This window comes from Ambystoma mexicanum, chromosome 10 (assembly GCF_040938575.1).
Source record: "Ambystoma mexicanum isolate Mex_15411 chromosome 10, UKY_AmexF1_1, whole genome shotgun sequence".
Lineage (NCBI taxonomy): Eukaryota > Metazoa > Chordata > Amphibia > Caudata > Ambystomatidae > Ambystoma > Ambystoma mexicanum.
In genome coordinates, this window is record NC_090932.1 from 726,766,910 (window position 1) to 726,787,749 (window position 20,840).

General features: G+C 48.4%; 1 protein-coding gene across 38 annotated transcripts in view; it reads right to left on the reverse strand.

Moving 5' to 3' along the window:
• LOC138491680 (von Willebrand factor A domain-containing protein 5A-like) overlaps positions 1–20,840 on the reverse strand; it is a 925,839-nt gene that overhangs the window by 594,272 nt on the left and 310,727 nt on the right. For all 38 annotated transcript variants that reach the window (XM_069618327.1, XM_069618326.1, XM_069618336.1 and 35 more), the window contains one exon: positions 4,838–4,917. In XM_069618327.1, the coding sequence (XP_069474428.1) occupies positions 4,838–4,917 (80 nt within the window). The remainder of the gene's footprint in view (positions 1–4,837; positions 4,918–20,840) is intronic.

Genomic DNA, 20,840 nt, shown 5'->3' on the forward strand with positions numbered 1-20,840 from the left:
TGGAAAAGGACTGCCCATGAAAGGGCCCGTGGGTGTTGAAGAACCCACACTGCAGGTATGGTTTGTTGGATATTTGATTTAATAACTTTAGAGTGTTGTGCTCTTTTTTTGCTGTTGAGAAAGCTTCATTGACTGCCTTCCCAAATAAAGCAGACTCCTCTATTGGTTTGTGAATAAGGCAAGCCTGTGTCTCTGGTTTTAACCATGAGTTCCGTAACCATACGTGGCTCTTGATTACAGTTCCTTCAGCTAAAACTTGGCATAGCAGTTTCGGTAGAGTCTAAAGTTAAAATATTTTGGGTGACCTGCCAGCCCTCCTGAACAATAGTGAGCAGTTTTGACTTGGCTGGCTCAGGAACACTTTCCAAGCCTTCTTGTACAAGACCCCTTTGAACGACACTAAAACTGGCAAGCAAAGTAGTGTTGTTTGCAATATGGGTGGTATAGGCTGCTGAACTTGTGATCCTTTTGCTTAAGACATACAGTGGGCCTCATTCCGAGGTTGGCGGTAAGGGGTTAACGGCGCTGGTAAAGGTGCCGGAGCCGTCAACCACTTAATGTCCTATTACGAGTCTGCTTGCGGGATCCGCTAAGGGCACCTGGTAAAACCAGGCGCCCTTAGCAGGTCCCGCTAGAAGACCAGGGTGCTAACAATGGGCCCGTTATTAACGGGCCCATTGTTAGCACCCTCCCCATTCCCATTGAGCCCTATGGGGGCTCAAATGGGAATGGGGATGGACAGGGTCCGGGTTCCCTGAATGGGGAAATACCGGGCCCTCCAAGGTTGGAATGGCCCAGTACTTCCCCATTCAGGGAACCCGGACCCGGTACCAGGAATGGAGGTAGCCATGCCGCAAATTGCGGCATGGTTATCTCCAAGGTCGTAATGACCACATTCCTTGCTGGGAGGAGGTTCAGCTGAAGACAATGAAACTCCTGCACGCTTCCTGGTTGTAGTAACAACCAGATAATCAGGAAGAAGTGTCCCCGAATGTATAGGGGATCCGAGGAAGCAGGTCTAAAAATAAATTCAAACCCGCAGATTGAATGCTCCTGTCAGGGAAGACGTGAGCAGAGAGGGGGCAATCTGCTTCTTTAAAGAGTCAAGTAAAGGAATAGAGTAACTCACTGGCTTCTTCTCTTTAAGGATATCCTCAACAAAGTCAGGGTCAGGCACCGCCTCCTGAGTGAGTATCTTAAAATGTTCTGGTGCTTTTTTAAGAATACTACTGAACAGCAGCTGATCATCAATAGGGGATGTGTCTCGAGGCTGCACAAGAGGTGTAGCATCTGCAAAAATATTGTCTGGCTCTGCCTCATGAGTGGCGGTTGTAGGACAAGGCCCCTGGCTACCAGTGTCATCAAGCCATGTGTCTGAGTCCTGCGTAGTAGGATCCTGGGTGTTGTCTCCCTGGTCTCCCTGGTCTGGGAATATAAATCCTCATCCTGATCATCTTGATCATCGGGAAAAATAACCCCTGATCTATCAAGTGTGTTTAGGTATAGGAGGAGTAGTTTGAAAAACAAGGGGCTGAAGTCTAGATGACTTAAATGGCCTGGGATCTTCATCTAAGGGAAGAGAGCGTTTAGAGAAACAGAGAAATAAATAAACTCAGACACTTTCTCCATGGTCTCTTCAAATATTCCCCTTGTCCAAGTCTCTGTATTCTGAGTTTCAGGGAGTGTAAAGACTGAGACAAAGAGGAAAAGGTTTGTACATATCCTTGAGATAAAGCAGGAGGGGAAACCGGGGTCCCAGTACTATGGGAGTCAGTTTTCTTAGGTGTTTCAGATATTTGCTCTGCCCAATTTCCGGTGCGTTTTAATTATCGACAAGCATTTTGACGTGTCTGAAACGCCAGTGAAGATTTAGGAGAAGCACTATGAGAAGCCGTAGACTTCGAACAACGCTGCATGCGGAGGCGGGAGCGCAGTGGGTTGAGAACCGGTATGTTCTCCAGATTTTGCTGTGGATTTTGACATACCTGTAGGTGCAGTCGGCTTCTTCGACGGAACCATCGAGGATCGCCCATGGGTTATGTGTTTAGTCTTGGTGTGAGTGTGTGTGCACCTGTCGCCAGTGGGTGGGACCTAGGTAGCAGTGCGTTCGGCACGCTTAGTCGGGCTGGGGATTGGCAAGCGTGAGCCTGAAGACTCCACTACAATGTATTTGTCTTCTGAGCTGGATCCCTGGCTGCTGGATTGTTCCTCGTCCAACGCGTGAGCGCCGGAGGGGGAATTGGATTCGGGCTGCATGGCAAAGGCTGCCCACCACTTACTGCACTGGAGTTAGGCTTAAAGAGTTGACAGGCCTTGCAAAGCTATTTGTTGTGGTCACAAGCCAAACAGTTGGTACACTCTTTATGAGTGTCCCAACAAGGGAACTTCCTGTTACAGGAAAGGCAAACTTTAAACAGTTCTCTCCATCATCAAATATTTTTTAAAAAAAAGAGCAGCCAGACAAGGGAAAGTATAGGGAAGGACAAGAAAAGGCATTCTCTAATAAAGAAGAATGTCAAGAAGAAGTTCCCCACTCTCCCTACAGTCAAAGGCCGAAGCCCGATGGTGAAGGCCGCAGACAGTCATTGAGCGTGCAGAGGAAGTCTTCAGATGGTAGAGGTAAACAGTCGAAGGGGCGTCAAACGTACGATGAAAACGAGAAGTCGTTTGTAATATTATAATAGCAATATATCCATAGCATGCTACGAATTCTGCATTAGGTGGCCGACCAGTAAAAGTACGTTGAAAACTAGAAGTAGTTTGTAATATTATAATAGCAATATATCCGTAGCATGCTACGAGTTCCGGATTTCGTGACCGACCAGTATGGTGGAAAAAAAAAATGTGGGGACCTTGACGCGTGAGGGATCATGGGTACACTACACGTCACAGTAGGGACAGTGTTACAGACACGCCCAGGTCAACATCCCTTTTCAAACTTCAAAAACAAAATGCAATACTCCACGATTACCACTAGATGTCAGACTATATGCACAGCATGTGATTCTAAGCAGATTCACATGCATCAGAAATCGATTTATGATCGAGTGTTGCATAATATTATCACCTGCTTGTTTCGTTTCCGAGTGCGTGCTTTGGGTCTAGAATCAATATAGTATTTTCTTCTTACTTGTCTAAATTGAATTATTCTGTGCTTCACTGTGTGGACTTGCTGGGGACCTCTGACCCCCCTCACACTCTCCTGAGAATAGCTTTGACTGCTCTCCTCTGTTACCTATATTGGTTTTGGCTGACTTCTCAGAGTTACCCTGTTCACTGTAACTAGGGTGGCTTCCTAAAATCTGCCAATCAGGACAGATTCTAGACATCCATCTAAACCGTTATTAAGGAAGGACCGTGAGAGGATGAAAAAAGAGAACACAGGAGATGGCCTGAGTGGGCTACCGCACGGTGCTTCACCTCAGAGGGTTTGTTTGCTGGCCCATGGATGGAATCAACTAGAGCGCGGCACATAGAACCGCCTTGACCATGGCAGAAGGAAGTTGCCCCTCCAATGATATACATTGAGCCGGCAGACAGCTGTAGTTCGTATGGGCCCCGCAAATTATTTAATGTATTTTGATTGAATAACAAAACCATGGGTGACTGAAGCTGCCCACAGAGTAGATTCAGTTGGTGTAATTGAAGGGTCATTTGGGGTTTCCTTGCAGACTCTGCACAGTCTATAGTGCTTTCCTTACGTACCATTAAGAGAAGTGGGTGGGAGGGAATAATGCCAAACTGTGCTGATGTACCCTAAGATATTGTGATCATATGATGCAAATAAAGTGGGCAGATCACTAGCTTTACCAGATTTAATAACAATGCAATGTACATCTTCAGCGAATACATTTTCTAAGTAGAAGAACTGGTATTTACTGGAGTTCAGAAATCTAACACATGTTGCAAGGACATATAAGCCTTATAAGGGGTAATTGCTACAATTTTCATTGTGGGTGTGTTTGTTGGAGGAACTGTTTAGGGTGTCAGAGTGACTAAGGAGGAGCTGGGTTCAGTAAATCCAGTCCTGGGCACTCTCTCCAAGCCCCGACTTTGGAATTCAGCTGACTGAACAAACGTAACCAGGGTGGGCACCATGACTGTTAGTAAAATAATGCCATTGTCAAGAACGTTAGGCTGTCATCAGAGCACAAGCTCGATGGTGGGAAAAGTCAATTACTGTACTGATATAACATCCACATTCATATAAGGTTTCGGTTAAGTAAAAAGGAGAACTCCAGCATTGGGAGTTCTGCAAAAGACTTTCAGGGTGTGCTGTTCTTATTTATGGGTATTAACTCTGGGTTTATGTTACATATTAGCCAACATCCTACGCTATGAATCAGTCTTGTAGCCATCTGCTGTTTGCTTACTTTGCAGTTTGCCTAACAGCCTTTTCCTTTACAGATGGTCTGGGGAGGGAGTTGATACATAGTGTCCCCCTCCACTAAAAGGTGGAAATGTCCAGCCACCTAAAAAGACATACACCATATGCACAAGGGATTCTGATTTGCAACGTATGGGGCTAAACATTGAGTCATGTAAATAAATAAAGAACATTGAAAAAGTACAAAGTTAAATAGAAAGACAAAAACATTAGGAATTGGTGGTGGACAAGATAAGGGTGCATGATGTGCAGACTGTGATTTAAAAGGATGTTGTGAATGCTGGGACATACGAGGAACCAGTGCGTGCAGGGATTTCAGACAGACAAGAGCATAAAGAGAAGTGAAGACAAAGCAAGAATGAACAAAGGATAAAACTGTGCCCTGCAACATGGGACACAGGAGGGACAATGCAATGCTGGGATAGTGGAAATACAGTTAATTGTTTTTACCTGTGATTACTGCTATTGCCACTGACTTCTGCAATTACTGATTTAGTGTTACCAACTTCTCCATCAGTGAAAACAAAGAGCTGTTGAGCAGAAAACAATTATCAAAAGAGAGTATATCATTTGAATATCACATAAATGGTAAGGACAATTCATAGGTACTATGGAATAAAGGGATTTATTCAACAGGACAGTGGGACAGGGCCTGTAACCAGGCTCTGTCAGGGGAGGTTGTGAGCTGACCCCAAACAGCACGGTGTGCACTGGAACGTCTGTGCCCAGGTCCCCTCGCTGCCCATTCTTACCTGCTTGTGTGGCATTGTCTGGGCCCTGAAGAAACACTAAAGCGGCAGCGGCGCAGCATGGGCTGTCATGGAGGACACAGCTGGGGCCGATGCCTAGAAGAGGGGAGCAGCGCCACGGGATGTAGCAACCACAACAACACCGACTTCCAGAGGATCCTACCTGTCTACCCAACACCATGGGCTGCGGCAACTACGACAACACCCCTCGCCGCAGAAGAAGGAAGACGCGGCTCCAGCTGGCAACATCAGTTGGAGCCTGTGCAACTAGGTAAACCCTGCACCACCAGGGATTAAATATAGCAAATAACATACTTTATAATGGCTTCATTAAACCCTCCACTAACCCACCAGGGATATTTGAAATTATTAAAGAGCCTACAGAATCGCCTTGGGTAACAGACCTCCATGGGGTACCAGTACATGGTCCATATTGTAAAAGATGCAGGGCTTACAAGCTCTTTTAAGCCCTACTCAAGTCCTTCCCCTGTCACTCCCCCTCAACGAAGGTAAGGTATTGGATAGGATAAGTATCCAAACCTGGGAGAGGGGTGGGGTACTTTAGTAAGGGTGTGTGAATGATATAGTGTGGGTTAGTTGGGTAAGGACAGGAGGTGGAGGAGGATGTTCAAGACGCCCGAGGATCCGAGAGAAAGGAGTGCATGGGCTATTGGAGAGGGGTGGGGCCTGTGGAGTGTTTGCGTGCAAGAGTAAGGAGGGTGTGGACTAGTGATAGAGTACAAGATAGCGGTAGTAGAAAGTAGTAGTAGTAGTTGGCAGCGGTGCTAGTAGCAGGTAATGTTAGTTGTGGGAGGAGTCGAGTGCTAATGGGAGAAGGAAGTGGTACTTTTTTTTAAAACAATTTATTTTAAAGCAAGGCAGGACAGGTTACAGGTAACATTGCATGGCAACTTTGCATGTCATTAATAGTTCCTTCAAGTCCGTACTCTTTCCTCCCCTTTCCACTTTCCCAACCTCAAACCCCATTCCCCCTCCTCCAGTTCTCCCAAGCCACATTGCAGACCGCCGCTCCCACCTCTTAAGTGGCCTCCTGACCTCTCAGAGCCCATCGGGTGTTGATCGGTTTGAATGTCAAGGCGGGGAATCGCTGGTCATAGTCCAGTACTGGGGCCCAGATGTTCTGAAAGCGGTGCAGGACCCCTGCTCTCGCCGCAGTGACCTTTTCTGCGAACAGGATGTCCCAAACTTTACCTCACCAATGAGCCATGCAGGGACCGTCCGGGGACTTCCAGAAAAGGGCCAGCACAGTTTTGCCTGCTAAGAGGCATTGCGTTAGTAGTTTTGCTATGGAGCGGGGGTAGATCCCAGGGGTCGGGACCCCCAGTAGGATGGTTTCAGGATCCAGTGGGAGGGCGGTCCCGGTAATCTGTTCGATGGTCGACAGGCACCTAACCCAAAATTGCTGAATCTTGGGGCAGGTCCACCACATGTGAAAGAAGGAGCCAAGGTGGGCGCAGCCCCTCCAGCAGGAGGGGTCCACTCTTGGGTTCATATGGTGTAATCTGAGCGGGGTGTAGTACCATTGCAGCATGAGCTTGTATGCTCATTCCTTGTTGGTGACACAGGAGGATGAGGTATGGGTGCGTGTCCAGATGTCCACCCAAGTTTGATCGTCAAGTGAGTGACCGAAGTCCGTCTCCCACTGGGCCATGCATCGAGTCTTTGCCACTAGGAAGTCCCCCAGGAAGCGTCTGTATAGGGTCGAGGTTCTGCCTCTGGCTGGTAGGTCCTTAAGTGTTATCTCAAGGGACGTCAGAAGGCGAGTGGCCGCCTGGAGGGTCTCGGGGTGGGAGCACCAGTGGCCTACCTGGCAGTAGGTGAATATATCTCCCTCCTGGAGTTGAAACACCTCTTTGCATTGTCCGAAGGTGCAGGGTTTGTTCCCAAAGTATAGCTGTTTCAGGGTTTCGAGGCCCCCATCTATCCAATTTCGGAAGTTACGGGGATGAGCCCCCAGCGAGAAGTTCGGGTTATAAAAGATTGGTGAGAGAGGACTTTGGCCTCTCGGGATTCCCTTCCGTTTCAGGGCCCAGTTCCAGGAGCTTAGAGTGTGTTTGGTCGTCCGCAAAATGTTCCTCCAGCGCTCTCTGTGAGGAGGCTGGAAATGTGGGAGGAATCGCAGGGGGAGCGGAAGTTGAGCTTGTTCCAATTCCACCAATCTGGGGCGGGCTGTGCTTATCTGCCAGGCGTGAATGTGTGCTAACTGCGCTGCTGCCCTATATGCCTGGAGATCGGGGACCCCCAGTTCCCCGAGCCTGGCATTACCAACCAGGGTCTTGTGGGGGATCCTGGCCTTCTTGCCACTCCATATAAACTTTTACATTTTCCTTTGTAGATCCTGAAGGGCTGGTGTCGGGATGGCCACTGCAAGGGAGGAGCAGGTGTAGAGGAATCTCGGGAGCAAGTTAATTTTGGTGGCCGTGATCCATCCCATTAGTGAGATTTCTTGCGTGGTCCAGCATTTCAGGTCCCCCTCTAGTTCTCGAAATAGTCTGGGAAAGTTTGCCAGATAGGTGTCTTTTCGGGTTTGCCGAGATGTGAACTCCCAGATAGGGGATGGACCGTTCCCACCACCTGATTGGGCACAAGTTAGTGTTTCCCGTTCCTCTCGCCGGAGGCCGACGCCAAAGGCCACTGATTTGGAGCAGTTGACAGTGAAGACGGTGACCTCCCCGAAATTCTTTATTTCTGCCAAGGCTTGCCTCGCTGAAGTGCTAGCCTCAGAGTGTCAGCAGTACGTCGTCAGCATATAGTGCAATTTTGTGTTAAGATGGGCCACCTGCGGGCCCTTGATGAGTTTGTTCTGACTGATCCTCTGGGCAAAGGGTTTCATTGTGAGGGCGAAGAGAAGGGGAGACAGCGGACAGCCCTTTCTTGTCCCGCAGGACATGGGGATCAGAGTTGAAAGGGCGCCATTGATCCTCAGGATAGTTTTAGGCGCTTTGTAGTTGGCCAGAACCATGGACCGGAACGCTGGGCCAAAACCAAAAGCTTCCAGGGTGCACTCCATGAATGACCAGTCTACCCTGTCGAAATCTTTGGTGGCGTCTAAGGTCATCAGGGCAAGGCCTTGGGAGTTTCGGTGGGTGATGTCTATCGGGTTCAGGGTTCTCCGGATATTGTCTCTCGCGGTTCTATGCAAGATGAAGCCCGTCTGGTCGGGGTGGATTATGTCTGGAAGTATGTGTGACAGCCGGTTAGCCAGGATCTTAGAGTAGAGGTTGGCGTCTATGTTCAGTAGGGAGATAGGTCTGTACGAGGCTGGGTCTCTCGGGTCCTTCCCTGGCTTAGGAAGGAGGACAGTTGTGGACTCTTGCATTGAGGGGGTCACTGAGCCCGTCCCCTTGAATGAGTTGAAAAGTGTCACCATGTGGGGGATCAGTTGGGGTTTGAATATTTTATAGAATCTCGAGGAGAACCCGTCTGGGCCCGGAGCCCGCAATTTAAGGGCTTTGATAGCCTCATTGATCTCTTCGTCTGTTATTGGAGTCCCCAGCTTCTCTCACGCGGAATCGGGGAGGCGTGGCACGGCGGCCCTCCGCAGGTATTCCTTTTGTTTGGATCGGTCTCGTGGGGGTGCCGTCATGAAATGGGTTAGGTGGTCCACTGCTAGTTGTTGTTTCATTGTCTCAGAATAGTGAATCACCCCTTGTGGGTCTCGGAGCCCTGCGATGGTATTGGTGCGTCTCGTTTTGGCCAGCTTGGCGACCAGTAGCTTGTTAGCCTTGTTGTGCTTGGCATAATAAAATTGTCTGATCTTGGCCAGTAATTGTGCAGTATGCTCCGTGTAGTGGGCCTCCAGCTTCTTTCTGGCTGAGCGGAGGGCTCGTTGAGATCTGGGGACCACCCTTTCTTCTTTTGGGCTTCTTCTGCTGTTTGCAGTTCTTCTTCCAGGGCTTGCCGAATTCGCCTACGGTCCCGGTGGAATGCCACCCCTTGGGCCATCAGGGTTCCCCTAACCACTGCTTTCATGGCATCCCAGTTGTTAGCAGGGAAGGTGTATGGGACCGGGTTCTCCTCGAAGAAGTTCCTAATGGTGGTTGCGATTTTGTCCCTAGTTAGCATGTCATTGAGGATCGGGTCATAGAGCGACCATCTACGTGGGGTGTTAGCTTTGGGGTCCTGATGCAAAGTTCCATTATTATAGGAGCATGATCTGATAGGATCCTTGGGCCGATGGATACCTCGTTGGTGAAAGCGAGGGTTTGGGGCAAAGATAGGAGGAGGTCAATTCTAGAGAAGGTTCGATGAACATGGGAGAAAAAGGAATAATCTTTCTCGGGGGAGAGGGGGTGGAGAACCCACCATGAGTCCACTACATTCAGGGTCCTGAAAAGGCGCAGGGGTAGGGGGGTGGGATTTGTCATTGGTGGGGTCTGGTACTCCATTGAAGTCTCCTCCTATTATTGTTTGGCCTTCCACGAAGCCGAGAGGGAGGAACCCAGCGAGTCGTAAAAGGTTGCCTGCCCCGAATTGGGGGCGTATACTGATACAATGGTATAAAGGTCCCCAAGCAGAAGGCATTTGACAGCCACGAAGCGGCCCTCTGGGCAGGTTATAGAGTCCAATATCTGGGGATTTAGGTCTTTCCTAAACAGGATTGCCGTCCCCCCTTCTTAGAGTCTCCCGAGGCAAAGAACTGGCGTGAGTAGATACGGGATCGAAGGCGACCAAAGTCCGCCGGAAGGAGGTGAGTTTCTTGGAGCAATGCCACCCCGGCTTCCTCGTCCTGTAGTTTCTGTAAAATTGACTTGCGTTTGGGGGGGGGGGGCGTTAAGCCCGTTAACGTTCAATGAAAGGCATTTCAGCGTCTGATGCTCCTGGGTCAGGGCCTCAGTTACCCCCTGCTCCAAGGCAGGGGAGTCGTAGATCGCCCATTAGTTGCCATCATAGGGGTGATTTGGAGGCGTACTGTCCTGCTCTTGGGGCTTTAACATCGGCCCCCAACGGGAGGCCAACTTTTTAACTGGCGGGGTGGGCAACTTTGTGAGTGCAGCCCAACCCCTGGCCAACAGGGCCAATTGAGACATTAGGAATAACGTGTTTCCAAGGACTTTAAGATGGAACAAACCTTGGAATGGGCATAAACCGTGGGCGAAGCCTGCCATAATGGGTGACCGTAAATTTGTGCAGGGCCGGAGCTGATGCTTTGGGTTAGCAAAGGGGGGGTCGGGCGCCTAGGCAGGTAGTGTAGTAACGGGTCTTTTAGCATAATTCAAGGCCTGATTACCTCCTCCTGTTATTTCGGGATGCTTTCGACCATGAGGACCGCCTAGGTTGCGGGGCAGGGGCCGACTCAGGGCTCCCTGTTGCCTCCGGGCTCGGCGAGGCGGCCCCTTTGGGGGAGGACGGGTGCATGATTTTGGCGGCATCATCCAGGTGATTGACTCTCCGGAGAGAGCCATTACATGAAAATTGGAGTGCCGTAGGGAAAAGCCATCTGTACCGGACCTGTCGTTCCTGAAGGAAGAGGGCCAGAGGTTGGAGCGCCCTTCTTCTTTGAAGAGTCAGAAGCGAAAGGTCCTGATAGATCTGTATGGGCAAGCCCTGGAAGGAGAGATCATCACGAGAGCGGCTGATAGCGGAGATAGCTTCTTTCATGGAGAAGTAGTGGACTCTAGTGATGACATCTGGAGGGAGGTCTGAGTCCACTCCCCGGCACGGGCGCAGTCTGTGGGTCCAATCCAGAAGTAATTGGGATTTGTCCAGTTGCGGGAGGAGGGCCTGGAAGAAGTCTCCTTTATATTCTGGCAGATTTTTGTCTGGGACTGAGGATGGGACTCCCCGGATCCGAAGATTGTTGCGGCGGGCTCTGTTCTCCAAGTCCTCCTGCTTGAATTCGAGGATTTCACATTTGTTTTGGAGCACTTTTACTGCCTGTTGGATGTCCCCCAGTGTGGTTGCCTGGTCCGGGGAGCGGACCTCGACCTCACCTTGCCTTTGCTCCACCTCAGTTACCCTGTGGTCAGTTTGCTCCAATTTGGTGGTAAGTTCCGACATGCAGGACCGAAATTCAGCTTTAATGTCTGCCATAAAAGCCAGTAGGTCGCCCCTGGTGGCCGGGGCATCCCCCCTCCTGGGAAGGCTGTGGGATGGGCTTGGCAAGGTCTGGTTTTTTCCCCTTGTCTGGAGCGGTAAGCATGGTGGCAATGTCTGCGTTTTTTGGATGTTTTTGTTTGCTTGGACATAGTGCCGTGTCGTGGGGTGGAGGAGATATTGGAGAGGCTGACTTTGCGTCCAGCCACCAAGGCGCCGGTTATGGCTCGGGAGTGCTGTTCCGAGGTCAGCCGATGTGGGGCACCCCAGTGTGGAGGGTCAGGTTTGACAGTTCTGAGGGATTTGGGTGAAGGAAAAGTCCCCTCTGTCTGGTGGGGGGAGGAGGTAAGATACTCCGCCGCAGGGAGGCGAGAAGACTATTAGGTCCCCACTGGAATCTAGTTGGTGGAAGGAGCGTGAGTGGAGTAGTGGGCCCGGGGGGGCCTCAGGAAGTGGGTAGCTGGAGTGTGCCGCTTCTGAGGATGCTGTGGGTTAGAGCCTCACCCTAAAAGGGGATGGGAAGGGCCGAAGCAGGGTGACCAATTATGGGGTACAGACCTTCTGTACCCGGGACCAAGAGCACTACCACTGAGCCGGGGCACCAGGTGGCTAGCGTTGCTGCCTGATGGGTCCGCTTACCTCCAGTGAGTGGTAACAGAGGTTCCAGAGCTTGGGGCTGCAGGTTGGGTGGGCAGTAGAGCTGGAGATAGAAGATTGTGGACCCCCAACGTTGGCCGAGTGGGGTCTATTGTGCGCACAAGATCCCAACTTTATCTCAGATGTTGGAGGAGAGGGAGAAGAGGAGGCTCTGCTTCCCAGGCCAGAGGAGAGGCACAGAGTGTAGACATGGGCCGGGGTGCCCCAGGAATCAAGAGTGCGGGGTCCGGGTCAGATGTGCACCCTCCCACCCAGACGTTGATTAGGTGCCGAGAGAAGGCTGGAGCAAGTTCCAGGGGCCGCCGGGGGGGGCTGCCTCTCCATGTCACAGTGGAGCACGCACTGCAAGCTCCTCTGGTGGGGGCCCAGGAAGGGTGTGAAGAGGGCCCCCAACCCCGCCCTCATCCCCCAGCAGCCCCTACCTGATGGGGCACCGACTGTGCCGTTGTTCCCTCCGGTGCCGGAGCCGAAAGGTGCTGCACCCCGCAGGGACTGCGGTTCGGCCCTGGGTGGGGTGTGGGGGTGCCAGGGACCTCGTTGTGCCGCCCGCTGGAGGCTGCTTGCTTTGGGGTGGTTGCGGGAGGAGGATCCGGGGGACCACCCGATCGGCGCCTCTCAGTAGACCCAAGATCCAAGGCGAGCCGCGCGGATGCCGAGGGCAGTCTCGGGCGGCGTCAGCCACCTCTCCGGAGATCACAGATAGGCGCGGCCGGCATCTTGGATCATCCGACGCCGATACAAGCCCAGTGGTTCTGGGCAGATAACTTTGTTCGGCATGAGCGCTGCCCCAGGCGTTCCGACGCCCTGGGGGTTAATTGGGCTCCTGCTGGGCTACATGGGACTGCATTTATTTCGTTATTGCGGTGGGCTTCACACGGCTGGCCTCAAGGGAACAGCCACATCGATGGCGCTCCAAGCCACGCCGGAAGTGCTACTTTTTAGAAGCGGACATCAGGGAGTGCTAGTGACGGTAGTGGAAGTGATGATGGGAGTGAGAGAGAGGTGGTGAGATAAGTAGTGGTAATAGTAGTAGTAGGAACAGAAGAAGGGTATTCGTAGTAGCGTGGAACTAGTAGTAACAGCAGAGTGGGAGTAGAAGGTGTAGTAGTAGTGAGGAGGAAGGAAGGAGACAGTTGCAGAGGTATTAGTAGAGAGATGGTTGGAGGTAAAGGAATAGAGAGAGAGGTAACATCTAAGGGTGGAGGTAAGAAGGCAGAGTGTGAGACCGGAGGCACAGTAGGAATAATGGATGAGAACATCTTGCAGACCAGTATAGTGAAGGGTCAGGTATGAGTGGGTGTGACAGACATGAGAGTGAGAACGGGTGAAAGAAGGCACCATCCCTACTCTGTAGAATACTAAACAGGCTTGGTCAGAGAAAGACTAGAAGGCTTCTGCGGAGTCAGTTAGCCCAGGCAGTGGGCCAGCCACCAATAGTTATAGCTAGAATCCAAACTGATAAATGTCGTTGTTAACGAGCTACTAACATCCCGCTAAGGACACTTGGCCTAGTGAGGGTATAACCCGACGGGAGTGAGCTGGAGCGGGATGGCCTTAAATGCCAACTTCCCTTAAGAACACGGAAGGCCCTAAAGATCTTTAAGAATCAGCCTGCACACCGGTTGTAAAAGGTTCAATAAACACCCTTGGATTGCCATTAAGCGTCAGCATGGTTATTTGTTGCAGGCCTCCTCGTCACAATAGTCAACCTTTCTCAAGTATCTGATCCCCTGATTTAGTTAAGAACAAGGTAAAATATTAAACATAATCAAAAATGAAGGTGGATTCAACTGAATGTCCCATGCCGCTTTACCTGGGAGTACCGGAAAAATATAAAAATGACAAAAGCTTAACAAATTTTCACTAGGAAAGAGGACTTGTCATGATTTCAGTCGCAAAGAAATAGTCAAACACAGGTCCACAGCTTGCCATGGTCCTTTTGCCTAGATTTGTCATGCATTCCTGATGGCATACTTATATGTGATATTATTGTTAAAAAAAAAAATCATTGGGTAAACAATATTTTTTTTTCCACTCACTAAATACCCTTTCCAACATATTCCAGCACTAGTATGTACAATTATACAAACAAACTCAAGTCCAGGAATATATGTGAAAATTGCTGGAAAGAGTGACAAAAAAAATATTGTTCGCCCAACTATGTATTTTTTATAATGTTAATATCACTTGATAACACTCTTTGCAGCTCTTTTTTCTTGCATTATTATACGTTTTCAGTAGTTTTGTATATGTCGTAATATGCGAAGTTGCAGATAAGAATAGAGAGACATATGATCATTATTATTATTGTTGTTATTATTATTATTATTATTATTAATAAGGTATTTTAGGTATTTATTTAGCACGGACCTAGCTTTGGAAATCAACATAGCACTTTAGAAGTTGTATGAGGAAGTACACAGTGAGGAAAGCAGATCGCAAGGCCTCAATCCAAGGGAGCAGTGAGCTGACAATGGGGGAGGATGGGCAATTTGTCAGCAAGGGATATGCAGGGGGGAAATGATTGCTGAGTCTAAGATTAGGTGGACAGTAGGGGTGCCTATGTCTTAGGGAGGAGCCATTCCTTGAAGAGGGAGGGTCTTATGCTTCATCCAGAAATGTAGAAGCGAGAGGGAGACTCTGGTATTTACAGGCAGGAGATTCCAGTCTGGACTTACTAAACGAAAAACAAGCACAATAGGGTAAGTTATGAACATGGCCAAGGGAACTGATATGGACACTATAGGTTCTGGAGTGTGTGTAAAGGGAATATTAATGGCAGGGTTATGCACAGTGCAGATGACGTCATCGCGTTCTGACCACAGGGATCAGCTTTCACAAGCGAAACTCCAGTGTCACACGGCAGACAGAAGAATTTCTGGTAACTCAGGTGATTTTTGCAAAATAAACTTCAAAGTATTGAAAGATGGATTTAGGGAATTCCAAGTTAAGAAATATAAACCTATTGCAGGAGCTTTGGACACACTGTTTTGGGCACACTATTGAGTATTATACAGAGACATACAGAAAACAGGTATGCATCTTCAAAAAATACAGGCTACTTGCAAAGAAGATAAGCCAAAGTTTTCATAATTGAGTTGATAAATAAATATTTATGATTTTATGATTTGAACACAGATGCTTGGGTAAGTAAGCAAGGAGTTAACAGGAAGTCCATGTAGATATTCTATTTTATACACACATGACACAGCATGCGGATAAAACATCTAATCTTTGTAAGATTTAAAATAGAAAACAAGATTGTTTACATGGTGTTAATCCCCTGTTTCAAGGGCTGGAACAGGGGGTAACGGCCCGGCAGCCCAAGTTATCGTCCCGAGCTAAGCGAGATTGCTGGATTCAACCCGCGTTCCAAGCCACCTGATTGGCTGGCTCCCTCACCAGGGTGCTAATATCATAATATAATTACATATATCAAGATTCTATTTTGCTGTCAAACACTTACTATGAATAGGTTTGCAGGCCAATCTGTGAGTGCAGAGGGCACATGTGGTTGTTGCAGTAGCATACAAGGCGAAGAGGAAGTGCCAGGCATCATCCGCACTCCGGCCACCCCCTTCCAATTGCCAGAAACGTTCACGCCAAGATATGTGACGTACAGAGAACAGATAAACCAACAGAGAGTCGCAGTTGGGCTCTGCCCAGTGCCTATTGGAGTAACAGCACCTATTGAAGTACCGACACCGAAGAAAACCTGGAGAGTAAGGTACCGACTGAGAAATCCATATCTACAGACACGAGAAAGGGACGTTTGTCAGAATGGAATACCCAAAGAAGCCAAGAAGATACTAAAAGAAGACGACTGGTGACGTCATGAGAGATTGGACTGATGCACATATAGAGTATATAATGACCTGAGAATGCTGATAAAGAGACGAAATACCATGGATAAGTGACATCTTGAGCCTAAAGTGGAACAGTTGATTTCAAGATGAAGAAACTTATGCCATATGCACGATAAAGACATTAAGCCAGTTTAAACGTGTACATATGCAAGAAACTGCAAGAAGCAGAGTAAAATAGATTGCGGCAAGCACCAATTATATACATATCTACCTCAAAAGCACTTTATAAGATGAGTGAAAATCCACTATGCATATGAGCAGACTTGAATAGAGGTTACTAAAGGTCTCAAGAGGAGAGGGCCGCAGCAAACAAATCAAGAATTAAAGACAGAGAGAAACTCAGCTGAAGGTAACCATGCAAAGAAGCCACGGTCGTATCAGGCTGGAATAGGCTAGCAATGCCTACAATTAAAGAGAATAATAACAGAGTCTCCTGTTGAGAAAGGTCGAGATACGCCACAGATGGTAGAAGAATGGCAGATACACAAAAATGTATGAAGAGGAGGCCGATTTCATGGTGTCCTAGTCACGTGGCAAGGCAGGCAGAAAGGGATGAGACTTTCTGTCAATGTCCTCCCTCGACTCACCACTCTCCTCAACTGAATGTTCAGAGTCTGTCTCCTTGATTCCTTGTCGGTGGGCCAGATAGTCCTTCTTCGGTTTTGATGCCTGGGTCCTGTCACGAGAAGTAGCTATGGTGGATCCCAAACTGGACCACTCCACGACTGCAGTCCCGGAAGCAGGAAATGTATGGGGAAAAAGCCAAAGGCAGAAAAAACCCCCGTGAATATCCCTAGTTGCTGGCCAACAGGTACAGTGAAGTTCGATATCCAAGGCTGCACCGAATGCAGAAGCCCCGCTGAAATGGAGCCGGAGGCAGGCAGCGGTAAGAGGAAGAGAGCAAACCACAACAATGTGCGGAACGGTGTCCAACAAGAATGTCCCACTACAAGAGCAGAAAGAAAAATCCAGGCTGGAGCAAGCCAAAGGCGATGGCAGAAAAGGAACAGAAAAAGGTAAACAAGCTGAGCAGGTAAGAGGCAAGAGGAGGAAAGAGCGGGAAACTCACAAAGCGAGCGAGCCGAACGGGAGTTAAAGAAGGGCAGAAAGAACAGGTACGGAAAACAATAGAGAAAGGCAGGCTTCCGTGTGAAGCGAATAAAGGAGAAAACTTGCGTGTGATCGTAGTAGCAGAGATAAGACGGTTGCAACGCGCAGACCGCAAGGAAAGCTGGGAAGAAATACATTCGGCTGAGGCGAGCAGGACAACAACTAGAACGTTACAACAGCAACGTGAAAAGCGTGATGGAACCGATCAATGGCGGCGAAGCCGTAACCGTGGTAACCACCGCCATCCGAACGGGTTCATGACACTTTCACACCTACGCATGGAGCCTTGCCGTACCCATACTCCTTAACTTTCTCAGACCAAGAAGCAGACTCAAGGCCAAACTACAAAGCAGTAATTGACACACAGCCACTGAGGTGTTGAATGGTTGTTACATAAATTGGAGGGAAGCTGGGGTGCAGACTTACTCCCTGCACCTGGCTAATTATTCTGCATGCTGCTAAGCGCGAGTGGAAAAGTATGTGTGGGATCGATGCCAACCCAATCATAGTGGACGATGTAATCTAGGGTCCTATAGAGAGTAGAGCCAATGGGACGACGTACTTTTAGTGACGTTTACAGAGGACAGGTTGAAGGAAGGGCTTAGTCGCCCCACCTGGCATTATTATCCAATCCCCTCTCCCCGTTACCATATACAGATATAGTACCTATGTTAAAGTTACCTTCCTCTTACCAATCAAGTTGCATGTTAGATTTTTTAAGATTACACGTCAATGATGACGATTTTTTAGTATAAATGTTGTGTTTTATCGGAAATTAATTTGAGTTTAAGCGAGAAGGAAGATCGACTGGTTGCTGATGTCTTAAAGGGCTGTTTGGAGACCCCCAGTCTAGTGGGCCGGCTGGGGTCCATCCAGTTCATTTGTTAGCAGAGGATGGTTAGATTAGATAAGACACCCATTGACGGTCGACATAAGTAACTTCGGGTCCTCTGCAATATCACAAGTCCTTTGCCATCCGGCTGATAGAACGAGAAGCTCCCTGTAGATAGTGGCTAGTTTAATTGAAAACCCTGCAGGTTAGGTCTGAAGGAACCTTTGCTTTCCCCCAGAAATCCCTTCTGAATTCTACGAGCATCCGATCGGACAAGCAGCATGGAAAGGCAATAACGAAGGCGGTGATCCCAAGCGTCCAGAGAGGAAAACATGCGAACAGTGAGTGAAAAAGACTGAGGGCCTCATTATGAGTATGGAGGTAGCCATGCCCTTATGGCTGCCTCCATACCGGGTTCCAGGACCGTGTTCCTTCAGTGTAGAATTCCACACTTGGAGGACCCAGTAATTCCTCTTTGAAAAAACCCATCCCCATTCCCATTTGAGCCCCCATAGGGCTCAATGGGAATGGGGAGGGAGCTAATAACGGGCCCGTTAATAACGGGTCTGTTATTAGCTTGCTGGTCCCCTTGCGGGACCCGCTAAGGACGCCTGGTTTTTCCAGGTATCCTTACCAGGTCCCGCAAAGGGAACCTCGTAATAGGGCGTCCCGTAATGAACGGTGCCGGTCCCGTACCGGCACCCTTCATTGCGGGAGCACCAGGGTCGTAATGAGGCCCTGACTGCTTTGGCAAAAAGTTGCAGGCCTCGAAACAAGGGATGGTAACACAGGGAGGTGGGACAAAAGTAGCACCAGAGTAAGAGTATAATGTATATATAAGGGGAAAATATTGATTCGAGGGTGACCGAGCAATAGAGAGAGATACCGGGAGTGACCGAGGTAGAGAGTATACACCCATTTTCCTAGGTTTTAAAAGAGTGCTAGGAGAAGCCTTCATTTAAGGTCCTGAATTGATAGGATGACGTAGAAGACCAAAATCGATTAAAGACGATCTGAAAGAAATGGGCTTCAATTCCATGTCGGAATACAATTAGGAGCAGAATGCATCTGAAGAAGCACATGGCATGAGATTTGTGTAGCCGGCCGGAGTCTGTTTTGTCTGTTTCATGTTTTTTATCTATGACGTCAGAAGGTAAAAACTTTTTTTTTTAAATATAGCATGAAAATTGCATGATTGTGATAATATGATGTTACATGGCATGTATTGATGGTTGTAGTTGACAAAAGTAAAAATGAAATTTTTGTTGGGAAAAAACGGGATTGGAGCTTGCGACGACTGGTGCTCGCTCATATTGTTGATCATAATAAAGTGTTATACAAAGATAAGATAAACAGGTTAAGCATGGACGACATTACCCCATTGGCGCACATGTGCAAACAGCTGCCGAAACATGCACCCAAGCTTAAACAGTACAGTGCAGAATGGGTCAAAAGGACAGCAGATAAAATGTTTATGCCATGGCCCCAGGGAGGAACGCTATCTAAAACGGTCCTGCAGCACATGGCAACATGTTTGCACGCCACGTACACTGGCAAAAAGTTAGACAACGCCTAGCTAGTTTAGAACTTTGGAAGATGTATCAACAAGAAAAGGAGGAGGAGCCACCGATAGATTGGATATTGAATTGATGCACAGAGGGGGGTAAGGTGCCTTCTGCCCCACCTGCCCTGTCCGAAACAAAAAGCGAAGCTAGCAAAGACGAAGGATTATACCCGTTGATGTAACTTAAAGCAGCCACGGGATATAGCAACCGAGCATATGAGTCACCTACGCAAAGTAGTGACGAAAGCCCAGAGAAAGACAGAGATATTACCTCCAAGGTCCCAAGGGATAAGGAGAGGGGCGAAAAGGAAAAAGGAGACCAAACACAAGCAAACACATCTCCGGATACGGGAAGAGAGGGAAAGAGATGGAAAGGCGATGAGGATGGGTCTGATGAGATGGCATTTGCACAGAACTAATGGATGGGAGGTCAGATTTTATTGAAACTAAATGGTAAAGGCATTGAGGATATGAGACAAAAGGGAGAACGGGATGAATTAGAGAGGAAGGAAAAAGAAAACCGATCAAGAGACGAAGGGGCTAAGAAAAAGTTTAGACAGAAAAGAGAGCAGTTATATCGTGATGATCAGGTCATAAAACAGGAAAAGTCAGAAGAGCAGAGCAAACGCGATCATAAGCAGAGAACAGCTGATGATCGAGAACAAAGGAGGATAGAAGAAGAACAAAAGATACGGGACGGGAAAAGAGAATAAAAAGACGAAGGGATGAGGAAATGCAAAGGGCAAATGAACAAAGAGATGCGAGGAAAGAAGTAGAAGATGGGGTCAGAGAGGAAGCGAGGAAGCGTAGAGAGTTTGATGACGACATAGAACGTAAGCGAAGACAGAGCGCACGAAATCTCGAATATCTGGAAAGAGAGGTTAAAAAACCCGATCCAGTAGTAAGCTGGGAAGATATAGAAGAATTCTTCCCTGAGTACGATTCAGTACCAGCCACGTCTAGGGCACATATCAAAGATGACTTCAACACCAGAAGCATCAGAGAGATGATCGATAGAATATATGATGACCCCAAAGGGAAGGAGAGGATGAGCGTCTGAAGAGCACTCATTTGTACGATACTGAGGACGCCTCACAAAGTAGTAGAAGTAGAGAGCTGTCATAAGATAGGCTGACCTTAACCAGAAATGAGGAGGATGAGAGAAGCTGCACAAGTTGGGCACAGACAATGCCGGACGCAGAAAGAGAAGAATGTGAAAAAAGAGAAGTCGAGAGAAGATGCAAAAAACACTTTTCTAGGGGAAAGGGAATAAGATGGTCAGATTCTAGTGGATCTGCACCTAAGACATCAGAGTCAGCCACACAATGAGATTGGCATGAAGGAGTATCATATGGTCATAGGGGAATATTACCCATGCGGTAGACAGGAAAATGATGAGAGAGGAAAAGGAGTGTCATGTTTCACAGTTCCTTTTACTAGAAAAAGGAGGAACGAGACCACAATATATACCCTGGCCTCACATGGACAGAGAGAACCTGAAAAACTCCCAATGTTGACATCGGGAGTCGGAAAATGGATACATTAGTTAGAAAAAATGACAGGAGGGAACACGTTGGCTATTGGGGACATTAAGGGTCTTTTAATGGCCATACTTGGT